At 36.4% G+C, this 15,341-nt stretch overlaps 1 protein-coding gene across 5 annotated transcripts in view; it reads left to right on the top strand.

The window, feature by feature from the left end:
• Positions 1 to 820: 820 nt before the first annotated feature.
• Positions 821 to 15,341, top strand: part of LOC150098127 (DIS3-like exonuclease 1) — a 412,479-nt gene continuing 397,958 nt past the window's right edge. For 2 of the 5 annotated variants that reach the window (XM_090406104.1, XM_090406103.1), the window contains exons 1-2: positions 821 to 1,238; positions 9,134 to 9,270. In XM_090406104.1, coding sequence (XP_090262230.1) covers positions 1,070 to 1,238; positions 9,134 to 9,270 — 306 coding nt within the window. In that variant the 5' untranslated portion in view covers positions 821 to 1,069. Of the gene's footprint in view, positions 1,239 to 1,524; positions 1,735 to 6,384; positions 6,682 to 9,133; positions 9,271 to 15,341 lie in introns of those variants that run through there. The other 3 variants (XM_090406105.1, XM_090406106.1, XM_090406107.1) reach the window with 3 other exon arrangements.

Below are 15,341 nucleotides of genomic sequence, written 5' to 3'. Positions count from 1 at the left end.
TAACTCCCCAACAAGTGAGGAAATACGCAACATTACTAACACAATCATTCATTGATCATATCAATATACGGGATCCCATCCATACATATACATCATCAGTAATTAACGTAAAAATTGCCGACCACTACTCTGTCTCAAATTCGTTTTATTACGTTACCTACCCGCCCTCCCACCACCACAAAAGACGACAAAACTCGATCATATTAAAGAACATTGTCGTCAACCTTGTAAAAATACAGACTGGAATTGCCTACTTAAAATAAATGATCCTGTAACATTATATGAGAATTTCCAACTAACGTTCACAGAAATATAAAAAAAAAGCAACAAAGACTACACAAACGAGGCGCCAAACAAACAATAATGCATGGATATATGGCGACATAGTAAGTAGTATTACTGCAAAAGAAAATCTATGGAAAAAACTAAAAAAGTCACCAGTAACAGACATTTACAAACATTATACAAAAACACAAGAAATGAACTAACAACAAATGAACTAACAACAAATGAACACAAGAAATGAACTAACAAAAAACACTGCTACTTCCAAAAATTCATGGAATATAACGACAACATGAAGAAAACATGGGCTACACTTCACGAACTGGGCTGTACTATCTGAAACAGTACACCTAAGAGCTTTTATTTTAAAATAAAATAATAACAAAGTAGAGGGCATCTTTAGTTTCTGGAAAACTTGTTTCCCCATGGTACAGGTTAACTACGTATTGCTTAGTTAATGTGTGACTGGATGGTGATTTTCTTGTTTGTGTACATTAAAAAAAAAAAAAAAAAAAAAAAAAGATTTACGCTGTCTCGTGAGGTTTTCATGAATAATATACACATTAGCTAATGCAATTTCATGAACGCTTGTTTATTGATATGTTAAGAACTGAGTATATATTTCTTTTACTGTTTATTTTAAATTAAAACTAGAATCAGCGAAGAATAAAGATCGTTTCCGAATTCAGTGGTGTAGGTAGCTTATGTGAGAAAACTGTTTTTCGTTCTCATAGAATTCCGTGTCATTTTCGTTATATACTAATAGACTGTTTAAGTGTTTAAAATGCGAGAAGTACAGTTAGTGAAAACTGACAAACGAGTCAATGGGAAATATCGAGGAAAGCCTACTGTTGTTATTAGAGAACAGTATCTTCGAAATGATATTAGTTGTCACAGTCCATTATGCCGAATATGTTCTCTTCCTCCAAAAAATGGTAGCTGCCTGGCAGAGAGTGAGTAATTACATTTTAAGTCCAAAAAGAGTAATAAAGGGTGGATACTTTAAAATCCACATTGGATAATTTGGGGAAATGCACCATAATCTTTCTCTTAGAAACCAACCTGATTATCATTGATCAGTGATAGATGAAAGAATAGTTTTTCCGATTAAAGGTTGGTCGATTGGTAGAGCCTCTGCTACTAATGGCTCAGTTAAGTAAGTTTGAGCGCGGTTAGCAGTTGGAAGAGGACCAATCGTTCAATGCTGTTGGCACACTCTCCCTCGATGAGTCTTTGGACTACCTGGATGTGTCAAATAATAATAATAATACTGTGATTTGTGAGTGTTTAACTTCAGGGATGAGGCTTCAGACTCCAGGGAGCTTGGAAGTAATACTATTAGAAGTGCGACTGAGCCTGATCAGGCAAAGCATTTGATGAAGGAGGTGGTTGTGGTGGTTAGAAGGATTAACTTTGTGATTATAAAGGCATGAAAATGATAGGGTTGAGGTATGTGAAAAAATTATTGAACATTGTGTTAAAGAGTGGGATTTAATGTTGAATGTGCTGCAAAAAATATATGGTAGAAGTGAGCTAAGAAAGATTAATATCGAATGCTATGACAATTCGAATGAATGGAGAGAATTTGATGAGACAGGGTAAGTGAATGCATTTTGAAATTGGAGAGGACATGAAGAAAAAGGGAAACAAGTGTTTTATGTAGAAATAAGCATTTTGTGTATAAATGAAATCATCTTTCATCTATTACTGATGAAATAATAGGTTGGTATTTCATGGAATTCATAATTCACTGCTCTACACAACACTCCTTGAATCCTATACACTTCTATCTCCCACAGTATACAGTACCATTTTCTAGTAATTATTTATGTTCTCCAGTAGGTTTGCCTGTTTTGTTCAAAGGAAAAGCCCATATAACGATTTCTCATGTTGTGATGAGAATACAGGCTTTTTCCACTTGAAAATCACTTCTTTTAATTTTTCCAACTGTATTGTGTAGATACTGTAGGAGTATGCAGCAGATTGCAACAGATTTTTTCTGAAAGATCCCATTCTGTAAAAAAATTTGGTTTGCTAAGCAAAGGTTCCACATAGCTTTGCTCTTTGTCATTTTATAAACACAAATTCATTGCTACTTATCTTTAGAATATCACTGCCTCATCTGTAGCCTCTATTTTGTCTGCATTGTCTGTGATTCTTATAGGATGAAGGGTCTTTGGCAACAAAGTATACTTCCTATCAGTGAAAAGCAGGAATTAGTGGATAAAGCATCAGCTTTATTCACTTATTCTCCATAATCTGGCTTTACAGGTAGTAGCTTCATAGGAAATATGCAGTTAGTGTAAATGGAGGTGTGGTAAACAAGAACGTATTCACTTGATTTCATTGACTGGGGTAGTAGAAAGGAAAGTTAGCAGCAGAGATGCCATTATGGTTAGGCAAGAAGAGAACTTGTTGTGGATGCAAAGTTGGAAAGTACTACGTTAAGAAGGTGCATCTTGGAAACCATTTGGGGAGTTATACTGTTAAATTGAAGAACTGTTTTCTATATAATTTGGAGTAGAGAAATAAGAATGCCATCCATGAAAAGTTGTAAACCTACAGGATATTAGTACTGTGGGTTAGTTAAGGTTTAGATGATCCAGAAACTTGGCTTTTGAAACCAAACACAGAACTTTTGCAAGCCTCATGTAAACAGTTTTACACCAGACGGTTAAATTCTTCTATCACTAAAGACACTCTGAAACATCCATTTCTAAAGTGGGATTTCAATCAAACAGAAATGGTATTTACTTGGCCCGCAAGGCTAGTAATGCAGTGAACTGGCTATTCCTTACTGTATCTTACCTTCTAAGATGCTCTTCCTGATTAAATTTCTTTAAATTAAATTAAATAGAATACCCATTCTTCAATCAAGAGGCTGTGGGTTCAAATCCTGCCTTCGGCATGGATGTTTGTGATTGTCTTTAGGTGAAGGATGAACTTCATCATCTGGTGTGAGACCACCTCTCCACTTATTGGAGGCCTGAAGTGGCTAAGTGGCTTGAAAAATGTTTAGTCTGTAGAGTAGGGGTTCTAGAGTATGTAAAAAAATAAAAAAATATATAAAAATTGGTAAACATAGGAAAAAAAAAATTCTGAGCCCTCCATCCAATAGGCTTGCAAATAACCTTTTGTGGGTGGGAAAAACATAAACTGGATTATTATCCCCCCCACAAGCTTTTCCATTTTGGGAATTTAGCTAATGATGATGAGCTGACTTCACTTACCATATTATGTTATATATAATATAATATTATATTATCCTTTCTTTCATGCTTACATGGTGATCAAAATACATTTTGAAAAAATTATGGAGACAACTACCATGTTATAGAGTGAAACTTTAGTTTAATATAAACCAAAATCAACACTTGACGTTTCGACCTTCATATCAAGGTCATCCTCTGTAGCATACACAATATATAGAAGAAACAAGCTGCACTACAATCTACATGGTTCGCTAAAGTTACTGACCAACTGTTACTACAATTATTTGCCTGAGCTCTGGTGAAAAAAAAAAAAAAAATCCTTTACTACATCAAAGCTAGTCTTATTATTTTCTATTAGGTTACAAAACTAAGAGTTGGGCTGGAGAGCAACAAGTTTATATATATATGTAGGTATTTTTTAAAAAAAAAGTGATTATACATATAAATTTCAACCATTTGGTGTGGAATAGTTTCTTAAAGTATGCTAGATACTAAGTGGCCTGAATATGTGCCATCCAAATTCTTGGAATTTTTGTCCCACCATTATTGTTGAGATTAGGGTGGTTAATCAGAATTTCATAGGCTTCTTTAAATTTTCTTTCATACCATGTTTTTGTACAAAAGGGTCAAATTATGCAAACTTGACTCCTGCCCAAATGGCAGTTGCTCCTTCTGGTCTCTTGCCAAGGCTATTGTGCAACTTCTGCCAACCCAGATTTCCACTAATCTCACATCTGGATGGCACTGTAGTTACCTCACGTAAAGCCAAGGCCAACTTATTGGCATCACTCTTCTCTTTGAATTCCTGTATTGATGACCTGGGAAAAGTTTCCTCCACACTATCAAGAATAGCTCCCTTCATGATGCCATAGTCTTCTGACAAAAAGAAATCTGAAGAATCCTCAATAGCCTGAACACAAACAAGGTGTCTGGTCTTGATGGCATCCTATCTATTGTGTTAAAAAATTGTGTCCCAGAACTAATATCTATCCTGTATCGCTTCTTTAATCTCTCCTATTCAACTGGCATCTACCCTACAATGTGGAAGCAGGTCCACATCCAGCTCATCCCAAAGAAGGGTGAACAAAGTCAACTACTTGTTGAAAGTTTATTTTTCACTTGGTTAGAGTATAATAAATTTAGTTTAATCCTTTATCCAAGTGTGAGCAAACAAAGTTTGTGCCTGAAAGTATCTTCAGGACTGGGGTAAGGTGGTACAACACCACGGCACTCCTTGCAAAGGTGGAGCAAGCTACCAACACTCCTATCTCAGTATCTCCCATAATGCAAAACACATCTCCTTGCAGATATGTCTAATGTTATACATTAAGGGAAGGGCCACAACCCAGACTAGTATCGACCTTTATTGAGGTCTCTTCAGTGGGAGCCAGTAGCCCAAGTGGAGATACCGGGCAGAAGCATTAGCAGGTCATCTCCACCTATAGGAGTTGCCAAATGGTGTGCCACCCTTTTTTAATAAATTACTCTGGATTTGTTACTGCTATAGTCCCAGTCTCATCAGTTTCTTATATTGCAGTCCCACCAATGGAATGCACAACTTGTAATCTCTTCACTCCAGAATGGATAACCTTACATTTGCAGCTGTTATCCTTTACTGAGTCGAAATCCTTCTGCACTATTTCTGCATCAGTTTCATCTTCTATTATGAGCTTAATAATATGAGCAAACTGGAGTTACTCTTAGAATCATCCCAAATATTATTGTATACACAGTAAAAAGATGCTCGCAATGTTGACCTTTGGTGAGAAGAGGATGTTCTGTGGTTCTTTAACTCTGGAATTCCTTAAACGTATGAAAGTGTGCTTTTCCTTTAATGTTACATTTAATGTTACATGGCTATCAGCATTCATTCTATAAAATTATGGAGATTATGACCATGTTAAGAAAAATTACTTCAATTTCCTGATGCTTTGACTTTCATATTTAGATCATCATCTGGAGCAGTGGTTCTCGATCTTTTATGCTTCCAATGCCTCTGGAAATGTGTATGTAACTGGTGTATTCGTTGTATAGATAGATAAAGCTATAGTTATAGTATAACAATGGGAATAAAATAAAACATATATACACTCATTAAATTTTGTATTCATAGATGAGTCTTTGACTCCATGAGGTCTTGAGGTAATAATAATAAATTACATATATTAATAAACACAAAGAGTGACATAAACAATTGAACAAATCTTATAAAATTATAAACATTTTACTGGGTAATCAGTGAGATGGTTGCGCAGTATCACTGTTACCAACTTAGCGACTTTGTTACTATATCTAGCAACTTTTGAGCTCTCACGGCATAACCCCAAACATTTTACCATGTACCAAAGGGGTACGCATATTACAGGTTGAGAACCCTTAATCTGGAGTACACACACACACACACACCTACATATACAGAGAAGCCATGTTGTATATCAAACAGTATGCCCAAGTGACAATAATTTGATCAATTGTTATTTTACTGGCCTGATATTTTTAATTCATGCTTAAGTGCTTGTTCATTGGAGCAAATCTTGAAAGCACTGTTATTTAGTGTGTTAATTAATGCACCTAGTTTTTGTTTTTGGGTGTTAGTAAGAGTTTATTATTACGTGACACCTCCAGGGAGTCCAAAGACTCATTGAGGGAGAGTGTGCCAACAGCATCGAATGATTGTGACTCTTCCAACTACTAACCATGCTCAAACTTGCTTAACTTTTTGTGTGAGCCATTAGTAGCAGAGGCTCTACCAATCGACGAACCTTTGCTGTTTATATATTGGCCAGTATGTGCAGGCTTACAGTAAATAGGAGGAAAGACTACCAGAGGAAGATGTGTGATAAGTGTATCAAGAAATGGAAGTGTGTTCTGACTTTCAGTTTCGGTTGTGAATAATTTAAAGAGGCCTGTGAAATTCTTATCAACCACCCTAATATTAACAATAATGATAGTTTAAAAATCCCAAGAATATGGATGACCCATATTCTACCCACATAATTTTTGTTTTAAGAGTTTGGTTTAAATTTTAATTACGACTATTAATCCAGGATTTTAGTCTTAACACTGATGTTAAATTATTGATTAGGCCACTGCTATTACTGTATTAAAAGTATCAATATGAATTTGGTCTCTGATGAACTTGTAAATAGGTTGATGTCACATTTTTTTCTCCACTAGAGGTCAGGTTAGTAGAATTATTGTCACTTTGGTATACTGTGTGAAATGTAATATAGCTTGTCTCTCTCTCTCTCTCTCTTTCTCTGTGTGTGCTTGTGCGCGTATGCTTGCTACATCCAGTTCATGATTTCGACCTTAATGTGAAGGTTGAAATGTCAAGAAAGTAATTGTGACTCTTCCAACTGTAGTCTCCATAATTTTATAGAAATGAATATGAGAGTGTTGATCATTGGGAATATTGTTCTCTGCATCCTTTGTGTATTGGGAAGTCAGCCATAGGTGTCATCTCTCAGTTAACCCATATGAGACATTGCGCCTGTCATGCCCACGTTTTATGCTCTTTTGCAGTTTCATTGGTGGCAGGTGGTTTTGTCTATTGGATAATGTGTTGCCTTAATCACTATGTGCCATGAACAACAAAGGTGTGTGTGCCATATTACTTGGGGGGGGGGGGGGCACATGATGCTTGAGTTTCCAATGATCATACTTAAAACTACATGCTATCATTACTTTTTTTCCCCATGGATGCAAATTTCACTCTGGGTTGCACAGCTATGGTAGGGTAGAGTGCTACATGTATCCTTAATACTGTAGTAGACTTTCTTTATCTCTTCGCAGTGGTGTTTCATATTGCCATTGAAAGAATGGGTAGAAATTCTAATTTTAAAATTATTTTATTGATTTCTGTCATGTCTTGTAAACAGTATCCAGTTCATGAGTGTGGCTTTCATGTATTTAAGGATTAACATTTAACCTTTAAATCTTTAATAACAAGTGTATTTTACTAAAAGCTGCTTAGCGAAATATACTAAATCATAGAAATACACTGGTCTCCAAAACCTAGGACGAACACTATCTCTAAATATTTCTAAAGATTGCATCCACAAATTCATACAAATCAGCTTGTGGCACTTCGTAAAACTGATGATTTCAAGTAGAAAGCAGGTACACATTCATATTTTTGAATTGCACTCAAAGGGATGATGTTTGAACAATATTTTTTGAAGGAAGCTCTTCAAAAGGAATAAAGTTGTAAACTTGGATGTCTTGTAATGTCTCATAGATATTATCTAGATGATTTCATGTGGGAAAGAATTATTGGAAAGCTTAAAGAAAGCTGCAGAATTACTGATATTGCCAGAGAGTTTGGAATTGCACATACTATTATATTGAAGCTATGGACAGCATTTCAAACCAATGGAATGTGTTCCAGACGTTTGCTAAGAGGCCATCCTCGCTCTACCATGGAGCATGAAGACGGAAGCATTATAACAGCAAAATGTAATCGACATACCACAGCAGGTCAACTTGCACGTCCTCTCCATTCATGCAGGTACATGGATATCTTGACAAACTGTGGCAAGACATCTGCAACAAGTAGGCCTGTAGTCTGCATCCTTTTATTCGCAGCTCATTGTAGAGCATGTTTTCAGTGGTATTGTATCCATAAAAATTGGATAAGACACCAATGGGCTAATGTATTTTTTTTTTCAGATGAGTCATTTTAGTCTTTCGTTCAGTTCTAGATGACACTTGATCTGGAGTGAAAGTGGTACTGCTTATTGCACTACCAGTTCTGCAGTGTTCTTGAAAGGGATAGATATGACGGTTCTGGAGTCATGGTGTGAGGAGGCATTATGCTTAATAGATGCACCAAGCTATAAATACTGGATAAATGGACTATGACTGGTAAACAATATTGCAACGAAGTTCTTCAATGTTATGCTCGATTTGTTCTTTGGTGCTGTAGGTGAACAATTCATTTTTATGGATGACAATGCCATGCCACATTGTATACAAGCAGTGGAGATACTTCTGGAGACTGAGGATATTAATCTAATTGAGTGGCCAATACACTATCCAAATCTCAATCTCATAGAACATGTTTGGGATGCAATAGGGAGATGCATTGCTGCTTGAAATTCCCCCTCCAGAAAACAAACACAGCCTCATCCTTGCTCTGAAGGAGGAGTGAGCTAGTTTGCTTCAAGAACTCCTGCATCACTTGTTGCCAAGCATGGTACAAAGTTGTGAGAGCTGCATAGCAGTTCAGAGGGACATATTCCATATCGTTTTCCACACAGTTTTCTGTAAGCACTGTACATCAATTCCTTAACTATATCCTCAGGAAATTTGTAACTTTGGCCAAAATAATTTAATTTGTACAAAATTTATAACACATTTTTTGTATAATATAATTTATTAGTATGCTGGCAATAAATTTATGTCCACATTTGGCTGTAGTCATGAAAATGTTTTCATATACAGGTAAAAATGTAGTTTGTCCTTAGCTTTTCGACACCAGTGTATAATTGGAAGTATTGTTAGTATTGCATATTGTTATACAGTTCTTGATTTTAATGTTTAAATTAAGGCATATTAATCTAAATGAATCTAAATTCATTCGACCATCTTAGAAGTAATGTGCTCATTCTGTAATGATTTTTTCTTCTATTTAGGTTCAAGTCATTTTCTTTTATCCAAAGAAGCAACTCATTATGTTATACCCTGTTTTGACATATTGCAGCATTACATAGAAATTTTTGAAATACCTGAGATCAGCGGAGTTATTTTCTTACAGAATATTGTGACTAAAGTAAGTTTTCAAGCTTACATTATATTACTTAATGTTACATTTAATTTCACTGAGAGATATTCATGCAACCATTTTGAGTAATATAAATGAATTTCCTTAAACAACACTTTGTAGAAAAAAAGAAAAGTATTTTTCTGATAGAATGTTTATGTTTTGTAACTTTGTGCAAGTCATGATTTTACTTACTTGAGGTTTTAACTGACAAACTTTTTTCCCTTTTAGGAACCATATTTATATGTGAAGTGAAGTTATGCTCCTCCTCCCTTTTTTTTTAATTCCCTCTGTGAGAAATTTTTGATTTTTCATTGTCTTCAAGCATGGGAGATCATTTACAGCACATCACCCCATGCCTGAAATTCATTCACCATTTCTGCACTCATCACACTCTGATAATGAGTTTTATTTGCCATGCACAAAACCTGTTCCTCACTTCCTTGCTCATACCCTCCTTATACTATCTCAATGGATGGTCTCTTATTCTCTTCACCTTTCACTTTATAATTAATGTCCTCTGTATTAATCTTCACTAATTTGTTTGCCACATCATCCTATTTTCTTTTATCAGATTGCAGATGACATTCCTGTACCTGCCTTTTTTCTGAATTCATTCTAAAATCTTGTTACCTTCAAAACTAGGTGTTGAGATCTGCACATGGAAATCCAAGTATAGCCTGGTAAGCCTTCTGAGCAGAACAGTCAATAACTTTTATCTACAGGTCTATGTTCTGTTCAGCTTTGCTATCATATAAATTATACATGACAAGAATTTATATTCTTGTTTTTAATCCTTTGATCAATAATGAACAAATAAAGACTTGCATATGAAGAATCTTCACGACTAAGTTACTTGTATGTAGAAGCTGACTTCCCATCAAATTGCATCAGTAGCTCATAATGCACAACATGCCCTCTTTCAAACATATATTACCATGCATTAAGGAAGATCACTATCCAGAATAGTTTCGGTCTTTATTGAGGTCTCATCAATGGGAGCTAAATCTATGGTGATATTGAGAGTTGAATGTGTAGAAGTAATATTTTTTATATACAACTAACTAGAAATAGTGTAATACTATGATTCATCCACTCAGAACAGGCAGATCAGAGTTCTCCAATTCTTTCCATCCATATTATTTCTTAATGAACACTGTTTCAACTCAGATTTTTATTTTTTTTTTCTAAATATTCTTTTATTTGGTTTCTCCTCCTTTTCTTTGGTCTTTCCTTGCACTTCTCTCCAGTTTTGATTTCATACATTCTTCTTGGTGTTCATTCTGAATTCATTCTCATATGTCTGGACTACTTTAATTAGGAGTTTCACAGCATTTTGTGCGTGCATGCATGTGTGTGCATCCTAGAATATTCATAATGTCCGTATTTCTTATTCTTTCATTGTTTTTGCCAACGTTACCCTCAGAAAAAAAATGTTTCATTTCCATTGCTGTATTCTACGTACGTCTCTCTTTTTTTTTTTTGTTAGTCTTGTTGTCTCTACTCTATAAGAAAAAAAGTAACTTCTTTTATTCAAAAGCTTATGCTTCAGTGAGACCTCATTATTTCAATATAGACTATTGTTAAAAAGCTTAACAGTAAAATCCTCCTTGATATCTCCTGATCTAAATTTCGATCACTAAAAATACACTTCCCAAATTTGTAGTTTTCACTACTCTTAAACAGTTGTCCATAGTCCAACACCATTAACTTGTACAGTACATTTTTTTCTTTCCATGATTTAAAATCATGCTCTCACTCTTGCCATTAATATAACTCATAGTTCACTGTTTCATTTATTCAGTTTCTTTCTTCTGTAGCTCTTCTGAATGTGCCCAGCTTTTACATTTAACATATGCATGCTTGATCATAATTGGCATTACCGAAACAAATATCACTAAAACAGGTGAGATTCTTCTAAACAATAAGTATAGGATGTTATATTCAGGCAATTTATTTATTTATTCATATGGAGTTTCCTCCCTTTTCTCCCCTGTCCCTATTGGGACAAGTTGAGCCCCCTCATGGGGGTTAAATATTTATGGCTGTAGATCTGTGTGTTCATGGGGCCTGTTTGCCTGCTTGCGAGATGAAAAACCCCAGATAAACCGGGGGAGGGGGAACCCTGCTGTCCACGTCCAAGACCGACTAACTTGGCTATGGCTGAGGAAGACCCTTAAGCTCCTCATGTCGGTGACGGGAATGGAAATTGAACCAAGGACACTCCTTCCCCAGGCATACGGTTGCGAAGTGCATAGGCACTAGGCTAATCGCATGGGCTATTCAGGCAATAACAATCAAGGAAAGGAAGGAGTCACAATAGCATTCAACACCAAACATGAAGATTAACTTTTTGATTGGAAGGTAATTTCAAGTAGAGTTATGAGGGAGAACTTCAAAATGGGGAAATGGATAATGAAACTTGTTTGTGCTTATGGTCCCACAAAAGGTTCTCCTAAGGATGAAATGAAGGAATTCTTTTATTATTATTATTATTATTATTATTATTATTATTAAACAAGACCTCATGGAGTCAAAGACTCATCTAGGAGGTCCTTTTATCTCACACATATCTCATCATACCGTGTCTTAAACACATTCCAACTCCTTGCAGACACTACACTCTCAGGCAAGGCATTCCAATCACTCACAACTCTGCACGAAAAAAACCTGCCTCTCACTCTTCTACTCACACCCTCTTTATACAGTTTCCAGGGATGACCTCTGGTTCTCCCCTGATCTCCCACTATTCTCTGTAGAACTTCTCCACCATTGATCCTATAACAACCCCTTACCAACTTGTAGGTCTCTGTCATATCTCCCCTCTTCCTTCTCTCCACTAGACTCTGCAAATTACGTTTTCAATCTTTCCTCATACTCGACATTCCAAAGGTCAGAAACTACCTTAGTCATTCGCCTTTGGACCCTTTCCAACATCTCTTTATCCTTCTGAAAACCCAGTCACCAAATCTGGGCACAATCGTCCATGTGAGGCCTAATCAAAGCCTTATACAACGGAACAAGAATCTTCCTACTTCTACACGTCAGTGTCCTCCGCATCATTCCCAGAAGTCTTTGTGTTGGCGATGTGTCCCCTAAATTTTAGATCCTTATCCACTATCACCCTCAAATCTCTCATTTCCTCTACTTCTAACAATATATTCTGACCAAGCATAAATTCTGCATCCCATCTTTGTTTTCCAAATTTTAAAACCTTACATTTTGCAACATTGAACTCACATCCCCATTTGCTTGCCCAATCACTCAATTTATTTATTCAAGTCTTCTTGCAAGGCCACAACATCTTCACTACTCTTTATGGTTCGTCCCAACTTTGCATCATCTGCAAACAACTGAATATCTCCATCCAAATCTTCGCCAATATCATTAATATACAAGTTAAATAGTAATGGCCCTAAAACAGACCCCTGAGGCACTCCACTAGTGACTTTCCTTTTCCTGGATATTGCACCCCCATACACAACTTGTTGATACCTATCAGATAGCCAGTCTCCAATCCAATGCACTAATCTAATATCTAACCCCATCTGCTCTAGTTTGACTGTCAACTTATCATGAGGTACTTTATCAAAAGCTTTGCCTCTAATCTTTCTCAGGACTCTCATATCTGCGGTCTCTAGTCTTTGGTCAAGTGTTTTACTTCTGACCCAGCTCTCAGATCCATAAGTTAAAACTGATTTGAACACTGTCTTGTATACAGCTAATTCAGTATTCCGACTAATTTCTCTCTTATTCCATATGAATTTATTCAGTTGACTTCCTACCATACCAGCTTTGTTGATTCTGTTGTCTATTTCCATATTTAATTTAACATCTTCACTAAACATCGTGCCTAAGTAGCTGAAATGTTTTACTTGTTCCACAGGTTCTCCATTCACAACACACAGTTGACATTTTCAGTGATTCTGCCTATTTTCATTGTCTTTGTCTTTTTATTGCTGACCTTCATATCATATCTATTACAACAGTTATTCAATTTAGTCAGAGAATCTTGCAGACTTGTAGTGGATTTATTTAGAAGTATAACATCGTCTGCATAAAGCAAAGAGCTGACATTAACATCTCCAATTTTGATATCATGTTTAATACCACTTTCCTTCATAATGTGATCCATATAGATAATGAATAACAGAGGGGGTAACATACATCCTTGTCTCACACCAGATTTAACATTAAACCATCTTCCTGTACTTCCTTCAATTCTAACTGCTGACTTACAACTCAAATAAAGACTAAGTATTGCTTGATATAATGCCCCATTGACACCATATAACTTCAGCATATTGAATAGCTTCTCTCTTGGCACCTTGTCATATGCCTTTTCCAAATCGACAAAACTTAAATACGGATCTTTGTTATATAATCCAAGTATATTACTGTGTATCCTTCTCCTCTGTCCAAGGAAGCAGCCACTTTATTGTAATAAGTAAGTAGATTACTAAAACATGACCTCCCTTTAGCAAATCCATACTGTCCATCAAAGATTATACCATTGTTGTCAACCCAAATCTGGATCCTAGTTCTCACAAGCTTCTCCAACAACTTAACCACAACACCTGACACACAGATAGGCCTATAGTTTGATGCTTGAGTTCGATCACTTCCTTTATGAAGTGGCACAATCTTGCCCTCCTTCCACTCTTTAGGAACTTGACCAAGTGCAAGACTCGTATTAAAAAAATATGTCAAGGCAGGTGTCAACTCTCTGGCACATTCCTTCAGAATACACGGTGATATATTATCAAGTCCAACAGCCTTATTTACATCTAGTTTACTCAACTCCCCAAACACCTCTTGCTCACTTACAGTCAGTCTCTCCTCCCCATCATCAACTGCTCTTAATCTCTCCATGAAGTCACATTCACAAGATTGAAAGATCTTTGTGAATTGCTCATTAAGTATCTCCACCACACATTCTGCAACAGCTGTCTTTATGCCATTTCCTCCAATCAATGTCATCCTTCCATAATCATTCTTTCTTTTGCTGGCTACATATCGAAAGAACTCCCTAGGATTCTTTTTGGCTTCATTAGCTAACTGCTGTTCATACCTCTCTTTAGCCACTCTCACCAACCAAGTCACCCTCCTTGCCTGGTCTTTGTAGACCTCATGAAATTGGTTACTTCCACTTCTCTTATGCTGCCTCCACAATGCCCTTTTTCTCTGTATTGCATGCTTAATCTCTTTATTCATCCATCTCACACCTACCTTATTGAACCTTCTCACCCATGGTATACATTTAGACATTGCATCTACTAAATAGTTTTTGAAAATCCCCCAAGCTGCATTGATCTCTTTTCCAGCTAACTCCTCATTCCCTGCTATACCCGTAAGCTGTCTCCTGAGCTCTTCATAATCACCCCCCCCTTGTAGTTCCACATATACCCTTTTTTCACAGGGGTCCTTGCACTGCTGGCAACCACCCAGGTAATCACCTCGTGGTCACTTTCACCAATTGGTGGATGATTTGACACCTCACTGATAATTACATCCTCCGATGAGATGACCAAATCCAAGACCCTTAATCCTCGTGTGCCCTCTGTTACATACTGTCTGAGGTAGTTATCCCTCAAAAACTCAAGAAACTCATTTTCTTTACTTCCAGTTGCTATCTCTTCATTCCAGTCTATATTGCCATAATTAAAATCACCCATAATGATCACCCTTTTCTTATTTGACTATACATTTCACTATCACCACCATCCACATTACCAGGTCTATAACAACATCCCACCAAATATTTGATTCTATTCACCTCTATCTCACACCATACTGCCTCAAAACCACTGGCCCTATTTCCCTCTTGCATCTCTACCTTGTATGGACATAACTCTTTCTCTATCATCAATAGCACTCCCCCTCCCTTTTTACCCCTTCTATCCTCATGAAACACATCATACCTTTCCATCTCTATTCCTGTCAGGATGTCGTCCTCATCTAACCATGTCTCACTTATTCCGACAATCTCTGGGTGCACAGACGCAATTAGTGCAACCATTTCATCCACCTTGTTTCTTATACTTCTAGCATTGGTATACAAACACAACAACTAATTTCTG

This window comes from Typopeltis vanoorti, chromosome 16 (assembly GCF_054136105.1).
Source record: "Typopeltis vanoorti isolate ZY-2024b chromosome 16, IOZ_Tvanoo_1.0, whole genome shotgun sequence".
Classification (NCBI taxonomy): domain Eukaryota; kingdom Metazoa; phylum Arthropoda; class Arachnida; order Uropygi; family Thelyphonidae; genus Typopeltis; species Typopeltis vanoorti.
The sequence above is the reverse complement of the archived record's forward strand: the minus strand, read 5'-3'. Positions and strand labels throughout refer to the sequence as shown.